Source organism: Podarcis bocagei (genome assembly GCF_964188305.1).
Source record: "Podarcis bocagei genome assembly, chromosome: 4".
Lineage (NCBI taxonomy): Eukaryota > Metazoa > Chordata > Lepidosauria > Squamata > Lacertidae > Podarcis > Podarcis bocagei.
The window spans coordinates 91,353,181-91,375,621 of NC_138128.1; the positions used below are offsets into that span (position 1 = coordinate 91,353,181).

The following is a 22,441-nucleotide window of genomic DNA, read 5'->3' on the forward strand; positions in this document are numbered from 1 at the left end:
CTTCAGTTATATGTTTTGTGCACAGAAGGTTCTGTCATGGGAAGTAGGGATCCTACAAGCCCAGCCCAGCACAACACTACAAAGCTCTGCTTCTAGACTGCCGAAGTCCTGAGCTCCTCCATTCAAGGTCTAGGGAAGAACTGTGACACATTTACCACTTGAACTTATTTTCTGCACCCAGCAAAGCACTCTGCCATACATTGCTGACCCTCACCCTCTTCCTACCTTCCAGCTTCACCCAGTTTCGAATAATCCTCGGCGACTTTGACTACAACGCCATTGACAACGCTAACCGGGTCTTGGGGCCGATATATTTTGTCACCTACGTCTTCTTTGTCTTCTTTGTGCTGTTGGTAAGTTGTGCGTTATTGCTTTCTATTGCTCCTGCCAACCTAGCAGTTCAAAAGCACATCAAAGTGCAAGTAGATAAATAGGTGAGAAGGTAAACGGCATTTCCGTGCGCTGCTCTGGTTTGCCAGAAGCGGCTTAGTCATGCTGGCCACATGACCCAGAAGCAGTACGCCGGCTCCCTCGGCCAATAAAGCGAGATGAGCGTCGTAACCCCAGAGTTGGCCACGACTAGACCTAATGGTCAGGGGTCCCTTTACCTTTTACAGAGATTACTGCTGTTTCTAAAGTGTCCCTATTTTCCAGGGACAGTCCTGGATTTACAGAAGCTGTCCCTGTTTCTGATTTGATCCCGGAATGCCCCACTTTCCCTTAAGACATCCCTTTTCTCTTTGGAAAAATGTTGGAGGGTATGAAGTGATGTGAGCTCTGAGCCAAGCAGATAGGAGCAAATGCATTGGTATTTTGCAAAGAGATGAAGCTGTGAAAAAGCCGGCTGGAAACCACTCCAAGACCTCCTGCGTTTTGGAATATATTAGATGCTGTTCTCAAGTTATACACCATCAGGCAAACAAACAAACAAACAAACAGATTATTGTCACAACAGTTCAATGTAGGGCTTTGTTCTAGATTTGGGAAGTATCTCTGCTTTACACCAACAAAATATTGCAAACAAGATGGCAGGAGTCCCAGCTTGGCCTCGTGACCATGGGAAGCCCGGGGCTGTGGGGGCCATGCCAGTGTGGTGTAGTGGTTAAGAGCGGTAGTCTCGTAATCTGGGGAACCGGGTTCGCGTCTCCGCTCCTCCACATGCAGCTGCTGGGTGACCTTGGGCCAGTCACACTTCTCTGAAGTCTCTCAGCCCCACTCACCTCACAGAGTGTTTGTTGTGGGGGAGGAAGGGAAAGGAGAATGTTATCCGCTTTGAGACTCCTTAAAGGGAGTGAAAGGCGGGATATCAAATCCAAACTCTTCTTCTTCTTCTTCTTCTTCTCTGGCACCGAAATTTGTGGGTGCCCAGCCCCTTCATGGGGAATTTTGTGGGTGCTCGGGCACCCAGGGCCCCAGGGCATTGGCCCCTATGATACAGGGAGTGTGAAGCAGCGGTGGCAGACTTAACGAAACAAAAGTGCTTGTATATTTTATTCGGGATTGCTCAAAGCAGTGCTGCCTGGAGCAAGCAGCAGTTCTTTACATCGAGCAAGTCTCAAGCAAGAGTGCTTATAAGTGGTGTCGTGAAGAAGAGTTTTGCGCCTCCATCTTCTTTTCTTCTCAGTTTGTCTAGGTCAGGGGTGGGGGAACCTGTAGCCCTCCAAAGGTTTTGGGGCTCTCAGCCCGAACCAGCATGGCCAATGGCAAACCCTCTAGGTGTCACTATTTTCCAGGGACGTCCCTGATTTAGAGAAGCCGTCCCAGTTTCTCATTTGATCCCGGAATGTCCTGCTTTTCCTTAGGACGTCCCTATTTTCATTGGAGAAATGTTGGAGGGTTTGGTAGGATGTCCCTATTTTCACTGGAGAAATGTTGGGGAGGGTATGGAGTTATTTGACACCCCCCCCCCAAGCCATCTGGTGGCAATCCTATATAGGGAAGTTTTTTCAATGTTTTATTATGTTTTTATATGTGCTAGAAACAGCCCAGAGTGGCTGGGGCAACTCAGTAGGATGTGTGGGGTAAAGGTAAAGTGGCCCCTGACCATTAGGTCCAGTTGCGGATGACTCTGGGGTTGTGGCGCTCATCTCACTTTATTGGCCAAGGGAGCTGGCATACAGCTTCCGGGTCATGTGACCAGCATGACTAAGCCGCTTCGGGCGAACCAGAGCAGCGCACGGAAACGCCGTTTACCTTCCCACCACAGCGGTACCTATTTATCTACTTGCACTGGTGTGCTTTCAAACTGCTAGGTTGGCAGGAGCAGGGACCGAGCAACGGGAGCTCACCCTGTCGCTGGGATTCGAACTGCTGACCTTCCAATCGGCAAGCCCTATTCTCAGTGGTTTAGACCCTAGATGGGGTATAAATAGTAAAATTATCATTATGGAAGGGGGCGTCCCTATTTTCATGCGAGAAATGTTGGAGGGTATGCAATGGTCAGGGATTATGGGGGTTATAATACAATAACTGTGCCCCCCCCCAGCACTCAACTAGGTGGTTTGTGGGACATTTCCTTCTTTTTGGCACTGCCACTAAATAGGTGGAGTGGGAAAGACTACATTATTTATGACAGCAGTTGAGCATATATATCTTCTTGAAGTGTTAAAGTTGGGAGGTATAATTTACTTTCATTTCCTCCATGGAGCAAAGAGGGGGCTTTATGTGTCTAGTCCGCATGGAGGAACCGACCCTTCTGTTTCTCTTCCCACAGAACATGTTCCTGGCTATTATCAACGACACGTATTCTGAAGTCAAAGAGGAGCTTTCAAACCAGAAGAATGAACTGCAGCTCACAGACATCTTGAAACAGGTTCCTACATTAACTGAAATCCACATTTCCTCTCCTGTGACATGTGGATTATGTTTCGGAGGGTTTGCACATTGAGAAAACGCTCGCCATTATAATGCTTTTCTGGGAAACGATAGGTGATGGGGAGAGGGGAATTTGGGGTGTTTGTTGGAATCCTGGGGGGGGGGGAATAAACCTGATAGAGGATTAAGGTCAACTCTAGGAAAGATCCCCCACACCAGCTTCAAAATCAGGTGACCTGCTACAGAAACACACACCAGTGGCGTAGCGTGGGGGGTGCAGGGGGGGCCGGCTGCACCGGGCGCAACATCTGGGGGTTAGGGTTAGGGGGCGCAAATCCACGGGTTAGGGGGCACAAATCCACGGGTTAGGGGGCGCAAATCCACAGGGTAGGGGGCGCAAATCCACGGGTTAGGGGGCGCAAATCCACGGGTTAGGGGGCGCAAATCCATGGGTTAGGAGGTGCAAATCCATGGGTTAGGGGGCACAAATCCAGGGGTTAGGGGGCGCAAATCCAGGGGTTAGGGGGCGCAAATCCACGGGTTAGGGGGCGCAAATCCACGGGTTAGGGGGTGCAAATCCATGGGTTAGGGGGTGCAAATCCACGGGTTAGGGGGCGCAAATCCATGGGTTAGGAGGTGCAAATCCACGGGTTAGGGGGCGCAAATCCACGGGTTAGGGGGCACAAATTACTTGCCTTGCCCCGGGTGCTGACAACCCACGCTACGCCACTGACACACACACCCCTTTCCTGAAGTAGAGCCTGAGACAGCAAAGGCTCTACTTCAGAAGCCGTAAGGAGGGAAAAGAAGGGCGGTATCTTCCTCCTCCCGATTTCTGCAGCTTCAGATGCTACATAGCAGCACCCTGGCATGCAGAACCCCAGCAACCCTTGGGATGCATAATTTCCTCAAGGTCCACAAAACTTTGGGTCCTTCTGCCCCACTGTTATGCATCACGCTGGGTGCCAGGAAAAGGGAAGAGGGAGGAACAGCTTATCTCCCCCTTGGACTACTGTAATACGCTCTACATGGGGCTACCTGTTACGTACTGAAGTTCTCACCCTGGGCCAGCAGGGGGATACTGTAGATAGTTTTCACTCAGGTCCACATATGCAAATAAGGGATCGAAAGTGACGTTCAGTGATTGGCTAGTTACAGAAAGTGGTTCCTGTTGCGTTGTAGTGGAGCTCTATATAAGCAGGCTGGCTGAACCCTTCAGTTCAGTTCAGTTCTGGCCTGTGAATAAACAAGAGCTGTTTGAAGAATCGTTGTGTCATCTGATATGTTCACCCACAACTTAACATTACCTTTGAAGGGGACTCAGAAAATACAACTAATCCAGAATGCGGCAGCTAGACTGGTGACCGGGAGTGGCCAGCAGGACCATATAACACTGATCCTGAAGGATCTTCACTTGCTCCCATTACATTTCCGAGCACAATTCACAGTGTTGGTGCTGACCTTTAAAGCCCTAAATGGCCTCGGCCCAGTATACCTGAAGGAGTGTCTCCACCCCCATCAATCAGCCTAAGGTCTAACTTCAAGGGCCTTCTGGTGGTTTCCTCACTGCAAGAAGCAAAGTTACAGGAAACTAGGCAGAGGACCTTGTCAGTAGTAGTGCCTACCCTGTGGAACGCCCTCCCATCAGATGTCAAGGAGATAAAGAATTACATAACTTTTAGAAGACATCTAAAGGCCGCCTTGTATCAGGAGGTTTTTAATGCTTGATGGTTTTATTATGTTTTTAGATACAGTGGTACCTTGGGTTACATACGCTTCAGGTTACATACTGTCAGGGCTGCCACTCAGTCCCAGCTCACATAGGACCACGTTAGCCAGCGTTCAGGTTAAAAGAGTCTTTATTGGATTACAGCTTCCATTTCCAAACTGCAATATGCAGCCCTACTTCTTCTAGGTCAGACCGGCGAAGACCCGTCTGAGTCTCCGCCTCTAGCACACCAGCTTAATACCCTAGCCTTGCTCCACCTCCTGCGCCTTTCCCTCCGTCTCTGGGTCCTTCTGCCCCCCGGGGTCTCCTTTTTCCTACTCTCTTCTGACGCGGACCCCCCTGACCCTTCCGCCTCCTTGCGGCGGGCTTTGGGACCTGGTTCACTCTCTGGGCTGCTTACTGCGCCAGCTTCCGCTACATTTGAACTTGGCGCGCGCGCCCAACTCTCAACCTTCCTCTTGATCGTTTCGTCGCTCCCCGAGGTGGGCGTGACTACTCCTGACTCATGCCCTCCCTCCTTCTGAAAGCCTCCGGAACCCGATATCTGGTCCCCTTTCTCCCCGCTGTTCCCGTCTGGGTACGTGGGTCCCAATCTCCAACTGCTGCTCTCTGATTCCTCTCTGGACCCTTCTTCCTGGGGTGTCCCCCTGCTTTCCCCCCTTGCTCTGACTGCTGGCGCTCCCTTCTGGGAATCCTCGGACTCACTGGATAAGCTCGGCGATCTCGGTTCGTCATCCCCACTCATCTTTCCTTCGTATTCCTCCCCCTCGCTCTCTGTCTCCTCCCTTCTCTGCGTCTCTGCTTCTGAACCCCTGACACATACGCTTCAGGTTACAGACTCCGCTAACCCAGAAATATTACCTTGGGTTAAGAACTTTGCTTCAGGATGAGAACAGAAAGCGTGCTCCGGTGTCGCGGCGGCAGCAGGACGCCCCATTAGCTAAAGTGGTGCTTCAGGTTAAGAACAATTTCAGGTTAAGAACAGACCTCCAGAATGAATTAAGTTCTTAACCCGAGGTACCACTGTATGCTGTTAGATGCCCAGATGGGTGGGGTATAAATAATCAACATTATTATTATTATTATTATTATTATTATTATTATTATTATTATTATTATTCTCTTCAGACACACTGCAGAGAGAACTGGAAGGTGTGTGTGGGGGGGGGACATGTGAACTCACTTTGATGTCTTGTGAATTCTGATTTCATTGTGACCATATTCCAGACTGTTCGTGTTGCTGCCATACCTCTTCTCTCTGCCTGCAGCAGGGTGAGGTGGCAAGGCTGAATTTTTCTATGCACCTTTTAACTCCAGGGCTATAACAGGACCCTAATGAAGCTGAAGCTGAAAAAAGACCGGATCTCTGACGTGCAGAAAGCTTTGCAGAAAGGGACCAAGGAGCTGGAATTTGAAGACTTTAAGAACAGCTTGAGAGAGTAAGTGGCTTCAGAGCTTGCAGAGAACCTTCTCGGAAGTCCCTCATATTGCAGACTGGCATCGGCCAACAAACCATGTTTGATGCTAGACTTCCTCACATATCTTAGTCTCACTGTGGGAATGTTCAGGGAGGCAGGAGAGGATATACAGTGGTACCTCAGGTTACAGACGCTTCAGGTTACAGACGCTGCTAACCCAGAAATAGTACCTCGGGTTAAGAACTTTGCTTCAGGATGAGAACAGAAATCGTGCTCCGGCAGTGCGGCGGCAGCGGGAGGCCCCATTAGCTAAAGTGGTGCTTCAGGTTAAGAACGGACCTCTGGAATGAATTAAGTACTTAACCCAAGGTACCACTGTATTGTTTATTAATAACCTTCTTAACTTGCGCTAGCAAGTTCTATAACTTAGCAGAGTTTTACATTCCCCTTTTAAACGCACAGCAGATAGCTGGTTGCAGGCTTGTTTAAGCCTCTCACAATAAGGTTCCTAGTAAGTCCCCTTATTGGGACACGGGTGGTGCTGTGGGCTAGACCACAGAGCCTAGGACTTGTTGATCAGAAGGTCAGCAGTTCAAATCCCCGCAACGGGGTTAGCTCCCGTTGCTCGGTCCCTGCTCCTGCCAACCTCGCAGTTTGAAAGCATGTCAAAGTGCAAGTAGATAAATAGGTACCACTCCGGCGGGAAGGTAAATGGCATTACCGTGTGCTGCTCTGGTTTGCCAGAAGCAGTTTAGTCATGCTGACCACATGACCCAGAAGCTGTACACCGGCTCCCTCGGCCAATAAAGCAAGATGAGCGCCGCAACCTCAGAGTCGGCTACGACCGGACCTAATGGTCAGGGGTCCTTTTACATTTCCCTTTAAGTCCCCTTATTATCCCTCTTAAAAGAATGAACACGCCACAATCTTGTTTAAAGTACATAGGTTTACTCACATCATCAGTTCACAGTTGGATCCCTGAAGGCAGACTTAGTTACAAAGTATATACATTTGGATCGTTCCCATATGGGGGAATAATCCCAGTGTCTACAGGTTAGCAGTCTTGCAGTTCACACAACGAAAGGAAGATGGAGAAGAGTTGAAAGGAAGAAAGTGTGTTGCGTGCCTTGCCCTTTTTGTTACCTGGCCAGGTAAGGTCACGCCCACCTCTAGTCACATGCAAGAGGAAGGCTGATCCAAGCCAGGAGGAAACAGGAAGTTTTCGACTGGCTGAACCAAACATTCCTGTGCTGGTCCCGTGGGTTTCCGTGAGGTGTGGTCCGAGTTCAGTCCGAGGTCGAGGGTGCAGTATTGAGGCCGTCCATCAAAGTTGAAGCTGGGTCCAAAGCAGGGATTTGGGCGAGGTCAGGAGATCCGGCAGGACAGGGTGCAGGCAGGAACTGGCTACCAACAATGTTGCTCCCGCAACCTGGGACTGGGGCTGGCTGCCTTTTATCTGCCCCGAGGCACAGGGTGGCCCCAGTCCACAGGTGACTCGCCTCTCCTGGCCTGAAGGTGAGCACTCCTCCTGCGGGAACTTAGTTTCCTCCGCCTCTCTGCCCTGAGCCTCTGCAGCTCAGAAGAGGCTGGAGGGTTACCGGACCCAGAGGCAACCTCAGCTTCCCCTGACGGGGCTGAGAGTGGAGCACCTGCAGACAATGGGTCCTCCATCACCTCAGGAGCCAGAGCAGACTCAGCTGGTGCCTGCACCTGAGGATCCAGCACAGGTGAGGACCCTTCAGGCTCAGGCCCCAGCCCCAGCTCAGCTGGTTCTGGAGGCGGGGACTCCTGTGCAAGCTGGGATTCCTCAGGTTCAGCCTCCGAGTCCGAATCCCAGGCCATCACAATTCCCCCGGATGTCTTCTCTAGGAAAAGAAATCTTCTACTTGACTGCTCCTCATGTATCACATCCCACACTCACAGCATATGCTGAAGGGCCGGCCAAAGTGTTTTGCCAAATTTTCATCTATAACAAGAACGTTATGTGTCCAGGCCCTGTATTTCAGCTCCAATCTCTCTCCTGTTGTCCTTCCTTCCTTAGGCTTGGCCATGCTGAGCACGAGATCACAGCAGCCTTTGCAAAGTTCGATAAAGATGGGAACCAGATTCTGGATGAGGAGGAGCAGAAGAGAATGCGGAACGACTTGGAGGAGAAGAGAGTAAGGATGCAGTCTCACTCTGTGTCACAGGAGTGCCTTTGTGGTCCTGAGTTTTAAAAGCATGATGGTCAAACCTGAACACGATAAAAATGACTGGCTGCTTCTTCTTTCCTAGGTTGCTTTGAATGCAGAAATTGAGAATTTGGGGAAATCCTTCAGGGACAACAATTTGGACGGCCCATTTGCCATTGCAGATGCAAAGAACAATCAAGGAAACAAATCTAGCCTGGTGTCTGAGGAGGAGTTCCAAACGTCTGTATTATTATTTAATTTTATTAGTACCTGGCAAATACACCCATCAGAATATACACACCCAAAAAGAGATCACTAAATTTTATGTTATGCAAAACATAGGTATGGCGCCTATACTCCATACCTTCCAACATTTCTCTGATGAAAATGTTGTTGTTGTTGTTGTTTAGTCATTTAGTCGTGTTCGACTCTTCGTGACCCCCTGGGCCAGAGCACGCCAGGCACTCCTGTCTTCCACTGCCTCCCGCAGTTTAGTGAAACTCATGCTGGTAGCTTCGAGAACACTGTCCAACCATCTCGTCCTCTGTTGTCCCCTTCTCCTTGTGCCCTCCATCTTTCCCCACATCAGGGTCTTTTCCAGGGAGTCTTCTCTTCTCATGAGGTGGCCAAAGTATTGGAGTCTCAGCTTTGGCACCACACATCCACATTCCACACTGCTTTACACATTAAACGCTCGCTTCTGTCTGAGATTCAGGAAACACCAGGAAAGGAAACGAGGCAGCCATTGGAGGGGGTAACAATGAAACTAACCAATCACGGTGCTAGATTTCAACTGTATTGTATTGATTTAATATTCGGTTGGAAGCCGCCCAGAGTGGCTGGGGAAACCCAGCCAAATGGGTGGGGTATAAATAATACATTATTATTATCATTATTATTATTGCCTACTTCACACGTTGGGGCGCAGGTGGCGCTGTGGGTTAAACCACAGAGCCTAGGACTTGCCGATCAGCAGTTCGGTGGTTCAAATCCCCACAACGGGGTGAGCTCCTGTTACTCGGTCCCTGCTCCTGCCAACCTATCAGTTCGAAAGCACATCAAAGTGCAAGTAGATAAATAGGTACTGCACTGGCGGGAAGGTAAACGGTGTTTCCGTGCACTGCTCTGGTTTACCAGAAGCGGCTTAGTCATGCTGGCCATGTGACCCGGAAGCTGTCTGCAGACAAACGCCAGCTCCCTCAGCCAATAAAGCGAGATGAGTGCCGCAACCCCAGAGTCGGCCACGACTGGACCTAATGGTCAGGGGTCCCTTTACTTTACCTTACTTCACACGTTAAACACTCGCTTCTGTCTGAGACTCAGGAAAAAACACTGCGACAGGAAATGAGACCGCCGTTGGGGGTAGCAACGGAACTGATGACTCACCATGCTAGAAAAAAACCTTTAAAATTTAACATTTTTAGCTTCTTCTCCCGTTAGATTCACAAAATGTTTAGGGGTATGCATACCCCTGCGTCCCCCCAGAAAAAAACCACTAGTTGTATGGCTACTTACTATTTGGCTCAGGGGTTGCCTAACTCCATACCATCCAACATTTCTCCAATGAAAATAGGAGAAAAGCAGGGCATTTGGGGATGAAATCAGAAACCGGGGTGGCTTCTGTAAATCCAGGACTGTCCCTTGGAAAATAGGGACACTCAGAGGGTCTAATATTCCCCTTCTGATATCAAACGAATTTGGAAGAGTTGGGCTCAAAACTAGAAGTGGAGAATGGGAAAAATCTCTCCTTTGCTGATTGATGCACAAAGAGGTCAGCACAGGATCAAACCTCACTTTCTTCCACAGACTCCTGAGACGGGTTCTGCAGCTGGAGCATTCCATCGGTGGTGTCATATCCAAGACGGAAGCCTTGGTGGTTAAGCTGGAGGGACTGGAGAGAAGCAAATTCATGAACAAGGACTCAGCAAGCAAACTTCTCAACAACATTAGCAAAGTAGGTATCTGTAGGTTCCAATTGCAACATCCTATCTATTCATGGTGCAGAATCCACACTAGGCAATCATCCCCCAAAAAAACTCTCAACAACTCTGGGCAATCCCCCCCTTTTCTGAATTTTTAGTCCCCCCAAAAAGGGGGTGTCTTATACACGGGGTCGTGTTATACACAGAAAAGTACGGTATCCACTCTACGCAATAGAATGGGGCCAAAGCTCTGACCTGGTTCGCCAGTCGCATGAAACGCAAGTTTAAAACAAAATGTAGGTCAGGCTTCCTCAACCTTGGCCCTCCAGATGTTTTGAGACTACAATTCCCATCATCCCTGACCACTGGTCCTGCTAGCTAGGGATCGTGGGAGTTGTAGGCCCAAAACATCTGGAGGGTCGAGGTTGAGGAAGCCTGCTGTAGTTCAATGCGAATCAACAATTGTGCTGGCCCACACTGCTCAGAAGTGTCTTGAAATTGATTTACAGATGGCATTTAACTCCGAGTAGGCTTGCTAAGGAACGCGGGTGGCACTGTGGGTTAAACCACAGAGCCTAGGACTTGCCGATCTGAAGGTTGGTGGTTCAAATCCCCATGATGGGGTGAGCTCCCGTTGCTCGGTCCCTGCTCCTGCCAACCTAGCAGTTCGAAAGCACGTAAAAGTGCAAGTAGATAAATAGGTACCACTCCGGCGGGAAGGTAAACGGCGTTTCTGTGCGCTGCTCTGGTTCGCCAGAAGCAGCTTAGTCATGCTGGCCACGTGACCCAGAAGCTGCATGCCGACTCCCTCGGCCAATAAAGCGAGATGAGCGCCGCAACCCTAGAGTCGGCCACGACTGGACCTAATGGTCAGGGGACTCTTTACCTTTACCTAGGCTTGCTAAGATGTATAAGACTGAATCAGATGAGTGCTGGAAATTCAGTGAGGTTGAGGGAATGTTCTTTCACATGTGGTCAGTGGCGTAGCGTGGGTTGTCAGCACCCGGGGCAAGGCAAGTAATTTGCGCCCCCTAACCCGTGGATTTGCGCCCCTTAACCCTGACCCCCAGATGTTGCGCCCGGTGCGGCCGGCCCCCCCTGCACCCCCCACGCTACGCCACTGCATGTGGTGGACTTGTAAAAGGGTAAAAGAGTATTGGGAAATAATCCATCCATAATGAATTGGGGGGCGGGGCGGGAAATGTTTAAAAGCACCTTTCAAAAAAAACCAGGGTTCTTTTTGTTGGGGATAATTAAGACTGAAATTCCCAGGTGCTAAAAAAGGTTATTTATGTATGCCACTACTGTGGCCTGTGTTTTGTTAGCCCCAAAATGGAAAACGAGCGAGGTCCCAACTAAAGAAGAATGGCAACTGAAACTGAAAGGATATTTGCAGCTTGCAGACTTAACATATAGAATAAGAGAACAAGAAGAACATGCCTTTAGAGAAGAGCGGAAAACGTTTTTTGAGTACCTGGGGGGGAATTGTGTACATTTGAAAACATTGGCAGCACTAAGATGAATTCAACAGTGCAAATAAGTTTTGATGGATGGAACACTGAAAGGTTTAGTTTTTGTAAAATATGCAGGGATTTGTGATATGCAGAATGAACCATGGAAAGAGAAGAAGGGAAGTCACTGATATCGCAAGGATGTTTAAATTAGTATTTTAAATTGTAAAACTGAAAGAGAGTGTGTGTGTGTGGTGTGTGTGTGTGTGTTTCCAGAGCACCCCTCCCCTGCTGGTTTGTGGTTTCTTGCGTCATCTGAACCCACCTTTACATTTCTCTGTGGACTGGTGGTTTAAAGTGAAAAGATTCCTATTGGCGTCTCCTCTCCACCTCAGTAACACTTGATAATCTGCATAGTCGAACTTTGGAACTCCCTGCCACAAGAGGCAGTGATGCTTCTGAATACCAGCTTCAGGAACCCATGGAGGGCGGAGAGTGCTACTTGTAATCCTAGTGTTGCAGCAAGTCCTTCCCCGCTTCCGTCCGTAAGCCTCTGAATGAGCAGCTGCCTTTCCCTTTGTTATGTACTGAGTTGAATAGGATCCAAAATGCAGCAGTCTGATTGGTCCTAGAACAATAGGATTCAGAATGCAGCAGTCTGATTGGTCCCAGAACAATAGGATCCAAAATGCAGCAGTCTGATTGGTCCCGGAACAATAGGATCCAAAATGCAGCAGTCTGATTGGTCCTAGAACAATAGGATTCAGAATGCAGCAGTCTGATTGGTCCTAGAACAATAGGATTCAGAATGCAGCAGTCTGATTGGTCCTAGAACAATGCAGCAGTATGATTGGCCTTCAGGAGCCACCCAATCCAGCTCCAGATGGAAGTGAATCCACAACCTGATTGGCCTACAGGAGAATTTCGGAATTAGCCAATCACGTGCAGCCCATTGTGTGAATAATGTATATAAAGCAGATACTTTGGAGAAACTTTCATTCCTCCTCACCACTATGAGCTGAATAAAGAGCATGAAATCCACTCTCGACTCTGAGTCTATTTCACCCTTTTTCTTGCTCGCAGGAAGAACAGTTCAGCCAAGGAAGTCTGGTTCCTCAGAACGCCGAGTGGGTCATCAAGGAAGAAGGTGGATCGGAGAGGCAGGAGAACGATGTCCGCTTAACCCCCCTGAGTGGCAGCAGCGCTTTCTACCCCAAGACAGAGCTCCCCGGCTCTCAGACCCCCAAGAGCACCCCACGACAATCCAATAAAAGCTTCTAACTCGTTTCTGAACAACCCCACTTCGCTAATAAAACACCACCACAATTTCCGCTACTTTACTACTTTTAGACTAGTCAGGGCTAAAAAACAAACAAACACCTATGCGTGGTTTTAATTGTGCTTTTAATCCCGTGGTTAGGACTCTCCATGTCTCGCTCTTTCCAAAATGGAACCTCAAGGGCCTCAGTCCAGATCAGAGCAGTGGGGTGAGAGAGAGTTTAACCTCTTCTCCTTTTCCTACTGAAAACTGCCCCTGCCGCGCTGGATTTCTTTAAAAAGTATGCAATTTTCAGTCGTTAAAAATTGCATCAAATCGGAGCTGGCAAGGAGGGTGATTTAGAGTGGATAGATGGCACAGGGGCACAGAATAACCCTTCCTTTATTGGGGAAATCCGTAGCTACTTTTTTGTGGCATGGGATTCAAAAGTGCAATTAACATAGCTGTCAACTGTCCCTTATTTGGTGGGAAAGTCCCTTATCCCAGCGCTGTGTCCCGCTGCTGCCCCTTATTGATGATGTCCCTTAAATTTCCTGGGTTTCAAAGGAAGCAGCTCCTCTCCCTCCCTCCTGCCGGCCAACTGTGTTGCTTGGCTGCGTTGCTCACCCAATAAGGAGTCTAAGAATGACTGGGGGGTGGAACTTGCATGCCTTGTGCCAATCAAATCAGCTGCGTTGCCTGGGGACTCACCTTTGCTCAGCGCTTCCCAGCGGAGAGGTGACGGTGGTTTCCCTTGCTGCGCCCCCTTTGCCGGGTTGCTGCGCTGTGGGAACCGCCGCTTGTGGCTTCGTTTGGCAGCTGGCAGGGTTTTCTGCCTTTGGCTCGGAGGGGCTCAGAAGTTGAACATACCTGTGTTTGGAAAATCCCTTATTTTGGCTGCTGGTCCCTTATTTTCAAATCTGTAAGTTGACAGCTATGGCAATTAAAGTCTCTTCTCATTTCACCCCTGGAAGAGAAAGAACGCAGTCTTCACAACACAACCATGTTTGGCTACATGCGATGAACTGCAATGGAGAAGGATCACTATTTCCTCTGGGCATTGGAATCAGGGGGCAGATTTCAGATCTGGATTCAAATTTTGCCACTAGCTTCTGTATGTTTCAAATGGACCCTAGTCCTGCTCAGATAGATTGAAAGCCCTGAGGAAGTCTGAAAGTTGTTGCCGCTTTGCACAAAAATATTTTTCGACATGGATTTCAATTCAGTGCAGGAAAATCATGCCCACACTATATATTATAATAAATATAATTGAATGGTATGTATTCCGAGTGCTGTAAAAACTACAGTGGTACATCGCAAGACGAATGCCTCACAAGACAAAAAACTCGCTAGACGAAAGGGTTTTTTGTTTTTTGAGCTGCTTCGCAAGACGATTTTCCCTATGGGCTTGCTTCGCAAGACGGAAACGTCTTGCAAGTTTGTTTCCTTTTTCTTAACACCGTTAATACAGTTGCGACTTGACTTTGAGGAGCAACTCATAGAACGCGGTGTGGTAGCCTTTTTTGAGGTTTTTAAAGACTTTGGTGATTTTTGAAGCTTTTCCAAAACTTTCCCGACACCATGCTTCGCAAGACGAAAAAAAATCGCAAGACGACAAAACTCGCGGAACGAATTAATTTCGTCTTGCGAGGCACCACTGTAATAATAATATGTGCAACATGTGCTTAAAATAAAACTAATAGGACAATTACAATAGACAAGGAAGAACATAACGTTTCCATCTGAGGCAGCAAATTCCCACCACCTGCACATAGCTGTCAACCTTTCCCTTTTCTTCCGAGGAATCCTATTCAGAATAAGGGAATTTCCCTTTAAAAAAGGGAAAAGTTGACAGCTATGCACCTGCATACATGGCTAAATAGATACCTGTCTATTTATTGCATGTGGACTGGTTCCAGACTGCCAGTGTGTTGAGCCTTCCTCCTAATCTGTTTGCACAAAGTTTGTGGGGAGCTTAGGCAAGGTTAGCCATTTATGGAGCGTTTATTCTGATTTGTTTGCGAGGAAGTTACAAAACCGTGCGTCAGGCCATTACTATCCCACACTTCCCAGTGCATTTAAATGTGCCGCCTAAATTTTCCAGCGTGTGACTGATTGCTATCCAGAAACAGCATCAATCTGGAAGGACCCGCAGCTGGTCTGGTGCAAATCCGCTGCCTCAGATGGAAGCTTCAAATGGCTTCTTTGTCTATTGTACACATGTTTTCCCTGACTGTTCCTTTAAATCATGGGTAGGCAAACTAAGGCCCGGGGGCCAGATCCGGCCCAATCGCCTTCTAAATCCAGCCTGCGGATGGTCCAGGAATCAGCGTGTTTTTACATGAGTAGAATGTGTCCTTTTATTTAAATGCATCTCTGGGTTATCTGTGGGGCCTGCCTGGTGTTTTTACATGAGTAGAAGGTGTGATTTTATTTAAAATGCATCTCTGGGTTATTTGTGGGGCATAGGAATTCGTTCATTCCCGCCCCCCCCCCAAATATATATATATACCGTATTTTTTGCTCTATAAGACTCACTTTTTCCCTCCTAAAAAGTAAGGGGAAATGTGTGTGCGTCTTATGGAGCGAATGCAGGCTGCGCAGCTATCCCAGAAGCCAGAACAGCAAGAGGGTTTGCTGCTTTCACTGCGCAGCGATCCCTCTTGCTGTTCTGGCTTCTGAGATTCAGAATATTTTTTTCTTGTTTTCATCCTCCAAAAACTGTATTGTGGTTTGGTGCGTCTTATAGAGCAAAAAAATACGGTGTATATATAGTTTGGGGGCCCCACAAGATCTGAGGGACAGTGGACTGGCCCCCTGCGGAAAAAGTTTGCTGACCCCTGCTTTAAATAGAGGTTGCAGATATTATAACCTAAAATTCCACGTATCATTTTGTACCTCTCTCTTGGTAGAGCCCAAAGCCATAAGCAGAGCCTTGACCATTGCACCCAGGGCTGGACTTATTGCTATCACCTGCCAAGTCCGCCCAACTCCTCCTCCGCCTCTGTGGAGTCCACCTGCCTGGATCTCCTGCTGGCAGTGTTCTGCTCGTGAAGGCCAGCACCAAACTTAAAATACATTGTATTTTAAGTTGCATTGTATAGATTTGTGCTCTGCTCAGACCCTGCAAGCGCTCAGCCATGTGCTAGACCCACTTTCCATCATGCCTGTGAACCGACACACACATCGCAGCACTGCTACTGATGCTTGATGACTAGAATAGGCACGATAACCTGTCATGTCTTCCCATCCTCTTGTGTGGTGCGTAATGATTGTCACTCTGGGCTAGGATTGGACCAGATGTCCATTGTGGTCTCTCGCATCTCTGCAAATCTACAATTCTATGGCTATTGCTATGCGGTGCCGTCACCTGCCGTATTGTCATTTGTGACTTCTTGTATTCTTGTAAAAAATAATAATATGGCGCTTCTGGTTAAAAGTTCTAATGTAACTCAAAAGGAGTAAAGGATTTTTCAGTGAACAATATGTACACAATGTGGGTGGCTTTCTTTTCCTCCCCTCCTCCACACACCCACACACCCCGTCTGAATGTTTGAAAGGAACAAGTTTCTTACCACAGTCCTGGCTGAATAAATACCTGATGTTGTTGTTGTTGTTTAGTCATTTACTTGTGTCCGACTCTTCGTGACCCCATGGAGGGAGCCACATTTGTCCACAGACAGCTTCCCGGTTCATGTGGCCAGCATGACTAAACCACTTCTGGAGCAACAGGACACCGTGACGGAAGCCAGAGCGCACAGAAACGCCATTTACCTTCCCACCACAGTGGTACCTATTTATCTACTTGCACTTGTGTGCTTTTGAACTGCTAGGTTGGCAGGAGCTGGGACAGAGCAATGGGAGCGATTTCCAGCTGAAAAAAAGCCCTGGGTTTTAATGTTATAGTCTCAATGTGGAGGCAGCCAAACATACTTTCCTGTAGCGGCATTGCACATGGAAGATGCAATCTTTGTGCTCCATGAGTTGGGCATATTTGGTGCCTCCATGCCAACCCTAGGGAGTGCCACAGATGTGGAAATGCTGCTGTTAATCTCCAAATGAAGGGATTTAAAAACAGATCTATCCTACACAGAGCCCCACTCTGGGGAAGTGGTTTTCCTCAGCTTCCGCACGGGTGCCATCACACAAAAATTGTTCCACCGCCTTTGTACCCTTCTGTTAAGTTTATCAGGCACTTCTCCAGCAGAACACTAGATGTCTCTAGCGCACAATCTAGCAGGCAACTGCATTGCTTATTTCTTTATATCTTGCCCTTCGCCAAATCAGTGAAACAGCGCCCATCATAAGCCAAGCGTACAAGACAGTTACAATATGTGAGCCCGTCTGCACTGCACCTGAAAACCCACACGGCTCTGCATGGATAGATGCAAGGACCACAACTTCTTTTATACGACACATTTTGTTTCATGTAGCACATTTTGCTTAGCCCACCTGTGGGCTGCCTGTAAAGGTAAAGGTAAAGGGACCCCTGACCAGTCGTGACCGACTCTGGGGTTGCGGCGCTCATCTCACTTTACTGGCCGAGGGAGCCGGCGTACAGCTTCCGGGACATGTGGCCAGCATGACTAAGCCGCTTCTGCCGAACCAGAGCAGCGCACAGAAACGCCGTTTACCTTCCCGCCAGAGTGGTACCTATTTATCTACTTGCACTTTGATGTGCTTTTGAACTGCTAGGTTGGCAGGAACTGGGACCAAGCAACGGGAGCTCACCCCGTCGTGGGGGTTCGAACCGCCGACCTTCTGATCGGCAAGTCCTAGGCTCTGTGGCTTAACCCACAGTGCCACCTGCGCCCCTGTGGGCTGCCTGTGGACCACCCCTGAACCTACCCGCCCTTGCACACTTTCTGACACACTTGTATTCAGTGCCAGATTTTGGTATAAGCTAAACAAGCTATAGCTTAGGGCCCCACTCTCTTGGGGGCCCCCAAAAAATGTAAAGTAAAAAAAACCTGGATGTACATTTCCAAATTATAAGATAAAAAACAAATAAAATAAACCTACATACAGCAACAGTGTTTTGTGTTGTGCAGGTTCCTATGGTGTAAGTCATGGGCCCCGCCTGCTAGCCTGCTCCCTAAAATATCACTGGTTTGCTCAATTCTATATATAGGGTGCCAACATTCTGCACATGCAAATGGCTTTAGATACCTATTAGCTCCATAAATTACCACATAGCATATATTCAACACAAAAAACAGCGACAATTTGTTGTTGACAAAGGACAGTTGGATATATGTTGTTGTTGTTGTTTAGTCGTTTAGTCATGTCCGACTCTTCGTGACCCCATGGACCAGAGCACACCAGGCCCTCCTGTCTTCCACTGCCTCCCGCAGTTTGGTCAGACTCATGTTGGTAGCTTCGAGAACACTGTCCAACCATCTCGTCCTCTGTCATCCCCTTCTCCTTGTGCCCTCCATCTTTCCCAACATCAGGGTCTTTTCCAGGGAGTCTTCTCTTCTCATGAGGTGGCCAAAGTATTGGAGCCTCAGCTTCAGGATCTGTCCTTCCAGTGAGCACTCAGGGCTGATTTCCTTCAGAATGGAGAGGTTTGATCTTCTTGCAGTCCATGGGACTCTCAAGAGTCTCCTCCAGCACCATAATTCAAAGCATCAATTCTTTGGCGATCAGCCTTCTTTATGGTCCAGCTCTCACTCCCATACGTCACTACTGGGAAAATCATAGCTTTAACGATACGGACATATAAAGGGCCCCATAACCTTCAGTAGCTTAGGGCCTAATCAAACCTAAATCCAGCCCTGGATGTATGTATTAGTGGAAAGAAGGACAAGGCACTGCAGCTTCTGTTTTTCCATTCAGTCCTTCCCTGAACCTTATCCCAGCACTCCATTGATGGAAAACAGTAAAAGGGATGTAGTCATCAGGGCATGCTGTGGGTCATTGACCATTTACTATTTTGGCTGCGTGGTGAGGGGCATGGAGGAGGAATTAAGACATAACCAAAAATAATCAGAATACATGGCTGCATGTTGACCCACAAAAGCGCGAAGTAATAGGTTTTGTTTAGCTTCTTATGTTTCTTCTCCCCGTTAGTGGAAAGGCGGAATTTCACTTAAGAAAAATCAGTATGTCGCCCTTTCAGCAGGAAGCGTTCTCCCCCCCCCCAAAAAAAGGGGGAGAAATAAAAAAGAAAGAAAGGAGTAAGTGACCTACAAGTAATGGGGCAGATGAGATTTAAAGTTTTCACAACACTGGAACAGCTTTCATACATTTTGGAAGGCCGGGCCCCCACCACCGCCTTCTTGTTTGCTTTCTTTCCAGAATGTTTTTTGCTTTTGTTGTAAACAAAAATTGTCCTTTTCCCTTATGGGGTATCCAAGAGCCCATATAGAGTCCTTACATAGGTTCCCTATTGGTAGGAGAAAATAACAGAGGCAAACCAGAGAATATTGAGAAGCAAAGCAGCTAGTAAGCCTGATCTTTATTGATCTGTTGCAACAGGGTGCTCCCCTCACCTGCAGGAGAGAGGAGGAACCCAGAACAATGGCACGCAAGGCCTTATAAAGACTTTTGAAATCGCCACCCTGTAGATCAAGACCACCCCCAGAAACATCATACATACATCACAGAAAAGGCGGTCTTAAAACAGAAATTTGAAGGTTGTTTTTCTCCTGTCGTTGTTTATCTCCTGGCTGGCAGGTTACTTGATTGGATTGCCAGTATTTTGTAATGATAAATACTTAGTTCCTGGGCCAGGTCACAGACTCACACCCTATTCAAACAAAGACATACCCTTAAGACAGGATTTGTGAAGGAAAAGACAATGGGGAGGCTTTTCCATTTTCTTTTGACCTTACAGAGAAAACATTTGGTCAGTTTGGGAATCAAAATGGTTCTAGGTCAGTCTTCCTGTGCTGATCTATGTATGTGCTTGGTTGGTACACTTATGAACATTTAACATATATCTAAGACCTCAAAATTCCTATCACACTTTCTAAAGCATTTCTCCTTTCAAAGTTTTCTAAACAATGCTATTGGCTATGAAGAAACACAAGAGAAGGAACATCAGCAAGTGTTTCTTAAGAGCTGAGCTGTTCAATCCAACCTGATCTTCTCAGGTCACCTGTAGCTCTACACGTTTTGTGGAGCAGACAAGGGCAGGGTTCGGAAACGTTGGTGTCAGCCTTATGCAAACATGCTTTAGAGCAAGCCTATTGGACTCGGTGGGACTTATTTCTAAGTAAAGTTCATAGGGCTGGACTGCATAATTTGCTTTAGATTGTTGACATATACGACATGAAGCATTTCCATGCCAGTGAAACCATGTGTCGAGACATTACTGAAGCAAAGGAACTGCCCTCAAAAACTTCTTTCCTCAATACGAACTTCATGCCCAGAAGGTTGCACACTGGGATATTTCTCATAGATACTTCAATTGGGTGTTGCAACGCATTGTACATTGTCGTACACCTCTGCGCATGTGCGCGATGAAGTCTAGCGTGGCGTGTGGGGTTGCGTACCCCCCCCCAACATTTTTCTGATGAAAATTGGGACAGCCTTTTCTGCATCAGGAAGCTTCTCCGGCATTTGGTCTCGCCACACACAGAGACATCATATGCACAACTGCCACCTTGAACCAAGTGCAACCTCTCAGCCTAGCCTACTTCGCAGGATTGTTGTAAAGGAAAAAAATGTGCAGAGGAAGAGATCAGGTACAACACCTTCAACAGATAAATGGAAAGAAATAAAATGTGAGCTGCCTTAAGTCTCTGTCACGGAAAATGCGGGTAATAATAATAATAATAGTAACGGAAACTGTGAGGATGATCAGGAACATAAAGTTAAAGGGACCCCTGACCATTAGGTCCAGTCGTGGCCGACTCTGGGGTTGTGCGCTCATCTCGCTTTACTGTCCGAGGGAGCTGGTGTACAGCTTCTGGGTCATGTGGCCAGCATGACTAAGCCGCTTCTGGTGAACCAGAGCAGCGCACGGAAACACCGTTTACCTTCCCGCCGGAGCAGTACCTATTTATCTACTTGCACTTTGACGTGCTTTCGAACTGCTAGGTTGGCAGGAGCTGGGACAGACCAACGGGAGCTCACCCCGTCACGGGGATTCGAACCGCCGACCTTCTGATCGGCAAGTCCTAGGCTCTGTGGTTTAACCCACAGCGCCACCCGCGTCCCTGATCAGGAACATACCAGAGAGTAAATCCTATTGAACTCAGTGAGATTTAGTTCTGAGTAAAAATGCTTAGGATTGCAGTGAAAGGCTGCCCAGTCTTTATCCAGTTACCTATGAGTAAGCTCCATTGAATTCAGTGGGACTTAACTTCTCAGTAGACAGAGTAAGCTTCCATTTACAAGAAAGGAATAAGCAGTAAATGCATTTCCTTTAAAAAAAATGGCTGCCTGCAATTAAATAATTGGGTGACATTTTTCTTCAAAATCATAGGAAGAGCTTCATAGGCCAGCTTCACCATTTCCTTCATTTGGTGCAGGAATTTTATTTTCAGCATAAACAGAACTCAGTTTTTGCACCTACACACACAAACCACTTTTAATTGTTCTCTGAGATGTGGAGGGGATGAGAAAAAGAAAACCAGGACGTTCTGAGATCAAATCAGAAATTGGGTCCTCCCTTAAAGAGGGCACGTATTGTGGTGAGACCTGGACAACCGACACCCGGTGTTATGTACTGAAGTTCTCGCCCTGGGCCAGCAGGGGGATGCTGTAGATAGTTTTCACTCAGGTCCACATATGCAAATAAGGAATTGAAAGTGATGTTCAGTGATTGGATAGTTACAGAAAGTTGTTACTGTTGCTTTGTAGTTGAGCTCTGTATAAGCAGGCTGACTGAACCCTTCAGTTCAGTTCTGTTCTGGCCTGTGAATAAGACAAGAGCTGTCTGAAGAATCGCTGTGTCGTCTGATATGTTCACCCACAACTTAACACCCTGTGTTGTGGGTGGGTACATTTGGTCAGCCACAACACCCGATTGGTAGGTCCCTCGAAGCTGGGTACAACCTGGCCAATGGGACGCAGTCCAAATGGTTCGAGGGACCTATTTATGCCCGTGCACGTGACCCAGAGCTTCCTCTTTTGGTGCGTGCATTTGGAACACCCGCACACCTCTCCCTACTTTTAGGGCTTGTTGCACTTGACCTTGCTATGCCGTCGTGTGTCGTCTGTCGTTGGGACAGGGGCATGGCAGGAATTTTCCCCACTTGGCTGATTGGCTGCTGTCATTTGGGTTTCGCCTGCCACGTAGCAAATCGTCACAACTTGGAAGGTTGAGGATAGGCTCTGGTTCAGGTGATAGGGATGGGAGAACGCTCTCGCCATCCCTATGTGAAGGGTATTCCGTTAAAGGAATCCAGGGACTCGAAGGTTTGGTCAACCCCTGAGAGGGGGTTGTGCCTGTGCCTGAGTCCAGGGGGACATTTGGGTGGCGGAGTTAGCCCGTTCCTGGCTTTCCGCTTATCCAGGTGTTCACCCTAGGCTGACCTATGCTGGTGCCCTGGGTCAGCGCTACCTGCAACGGTGCAGGGAGCTAGTCGAACCAGAGCCTATGCAACCAGTCACTTTCTGTAATCAATAAAGTTGTGGCCTAAATTCTGCCAAAAACCAAACCAAAAAATTCAGTCAAGTGTGAATTTATTTAAGGGGGAGGTTTCTGGGTCTGAACACGCAATCCGG

At 47.9% G+C, this 22,441-nt stretch overlaps 1 protein-coding gene across 1 annotated transcript in view; it reads left to right on the plus strand.

Moving 5' to 3' along the window:
* Positions 1 to 13,306, plus strand: part of PKD2L1 (polycystin 2 like 1, transient receptor potential cation channel) — a 49,178-nt gene extending 35,872 nt beyond the window's left edge. Inside the window, exons 9-15 of the mRNA XM_081191608.1 lie at positions 233 to 353; positions 2,714 to 2,812; positions 5,861 to 5,982; positions 8,003 to 8,120; positions 8,236 to 8,372; positions 9,939 to 10,086; positions 12,589 to 13,306. Coding sequence (XP_081047734.1) covers positions 233 to 353; positions 2,714 to 2,812; positions 5,861 to 5,982; positions 8,003 to 8,120; positions 8,236 to 8,372; positions 9,939 to 10,086; positions 12,589 to 12,786 — 943 coding nt within the window. The 3' untranslated portion in view covers positions 12,787 to 13,306. The remainder of the gene's footprint in view (positions 1 to 232; positions 354 to 2,713; positions 2,813 to 5,860; positions 5,983 to 8,002; positions 8,121 to 8,235; positions 8,373 to 9,938; positions 10,087 to 12,588) is intronic.
* Positions 13,307 to 22,441: the final 9,135 nt, after the last annotated feature.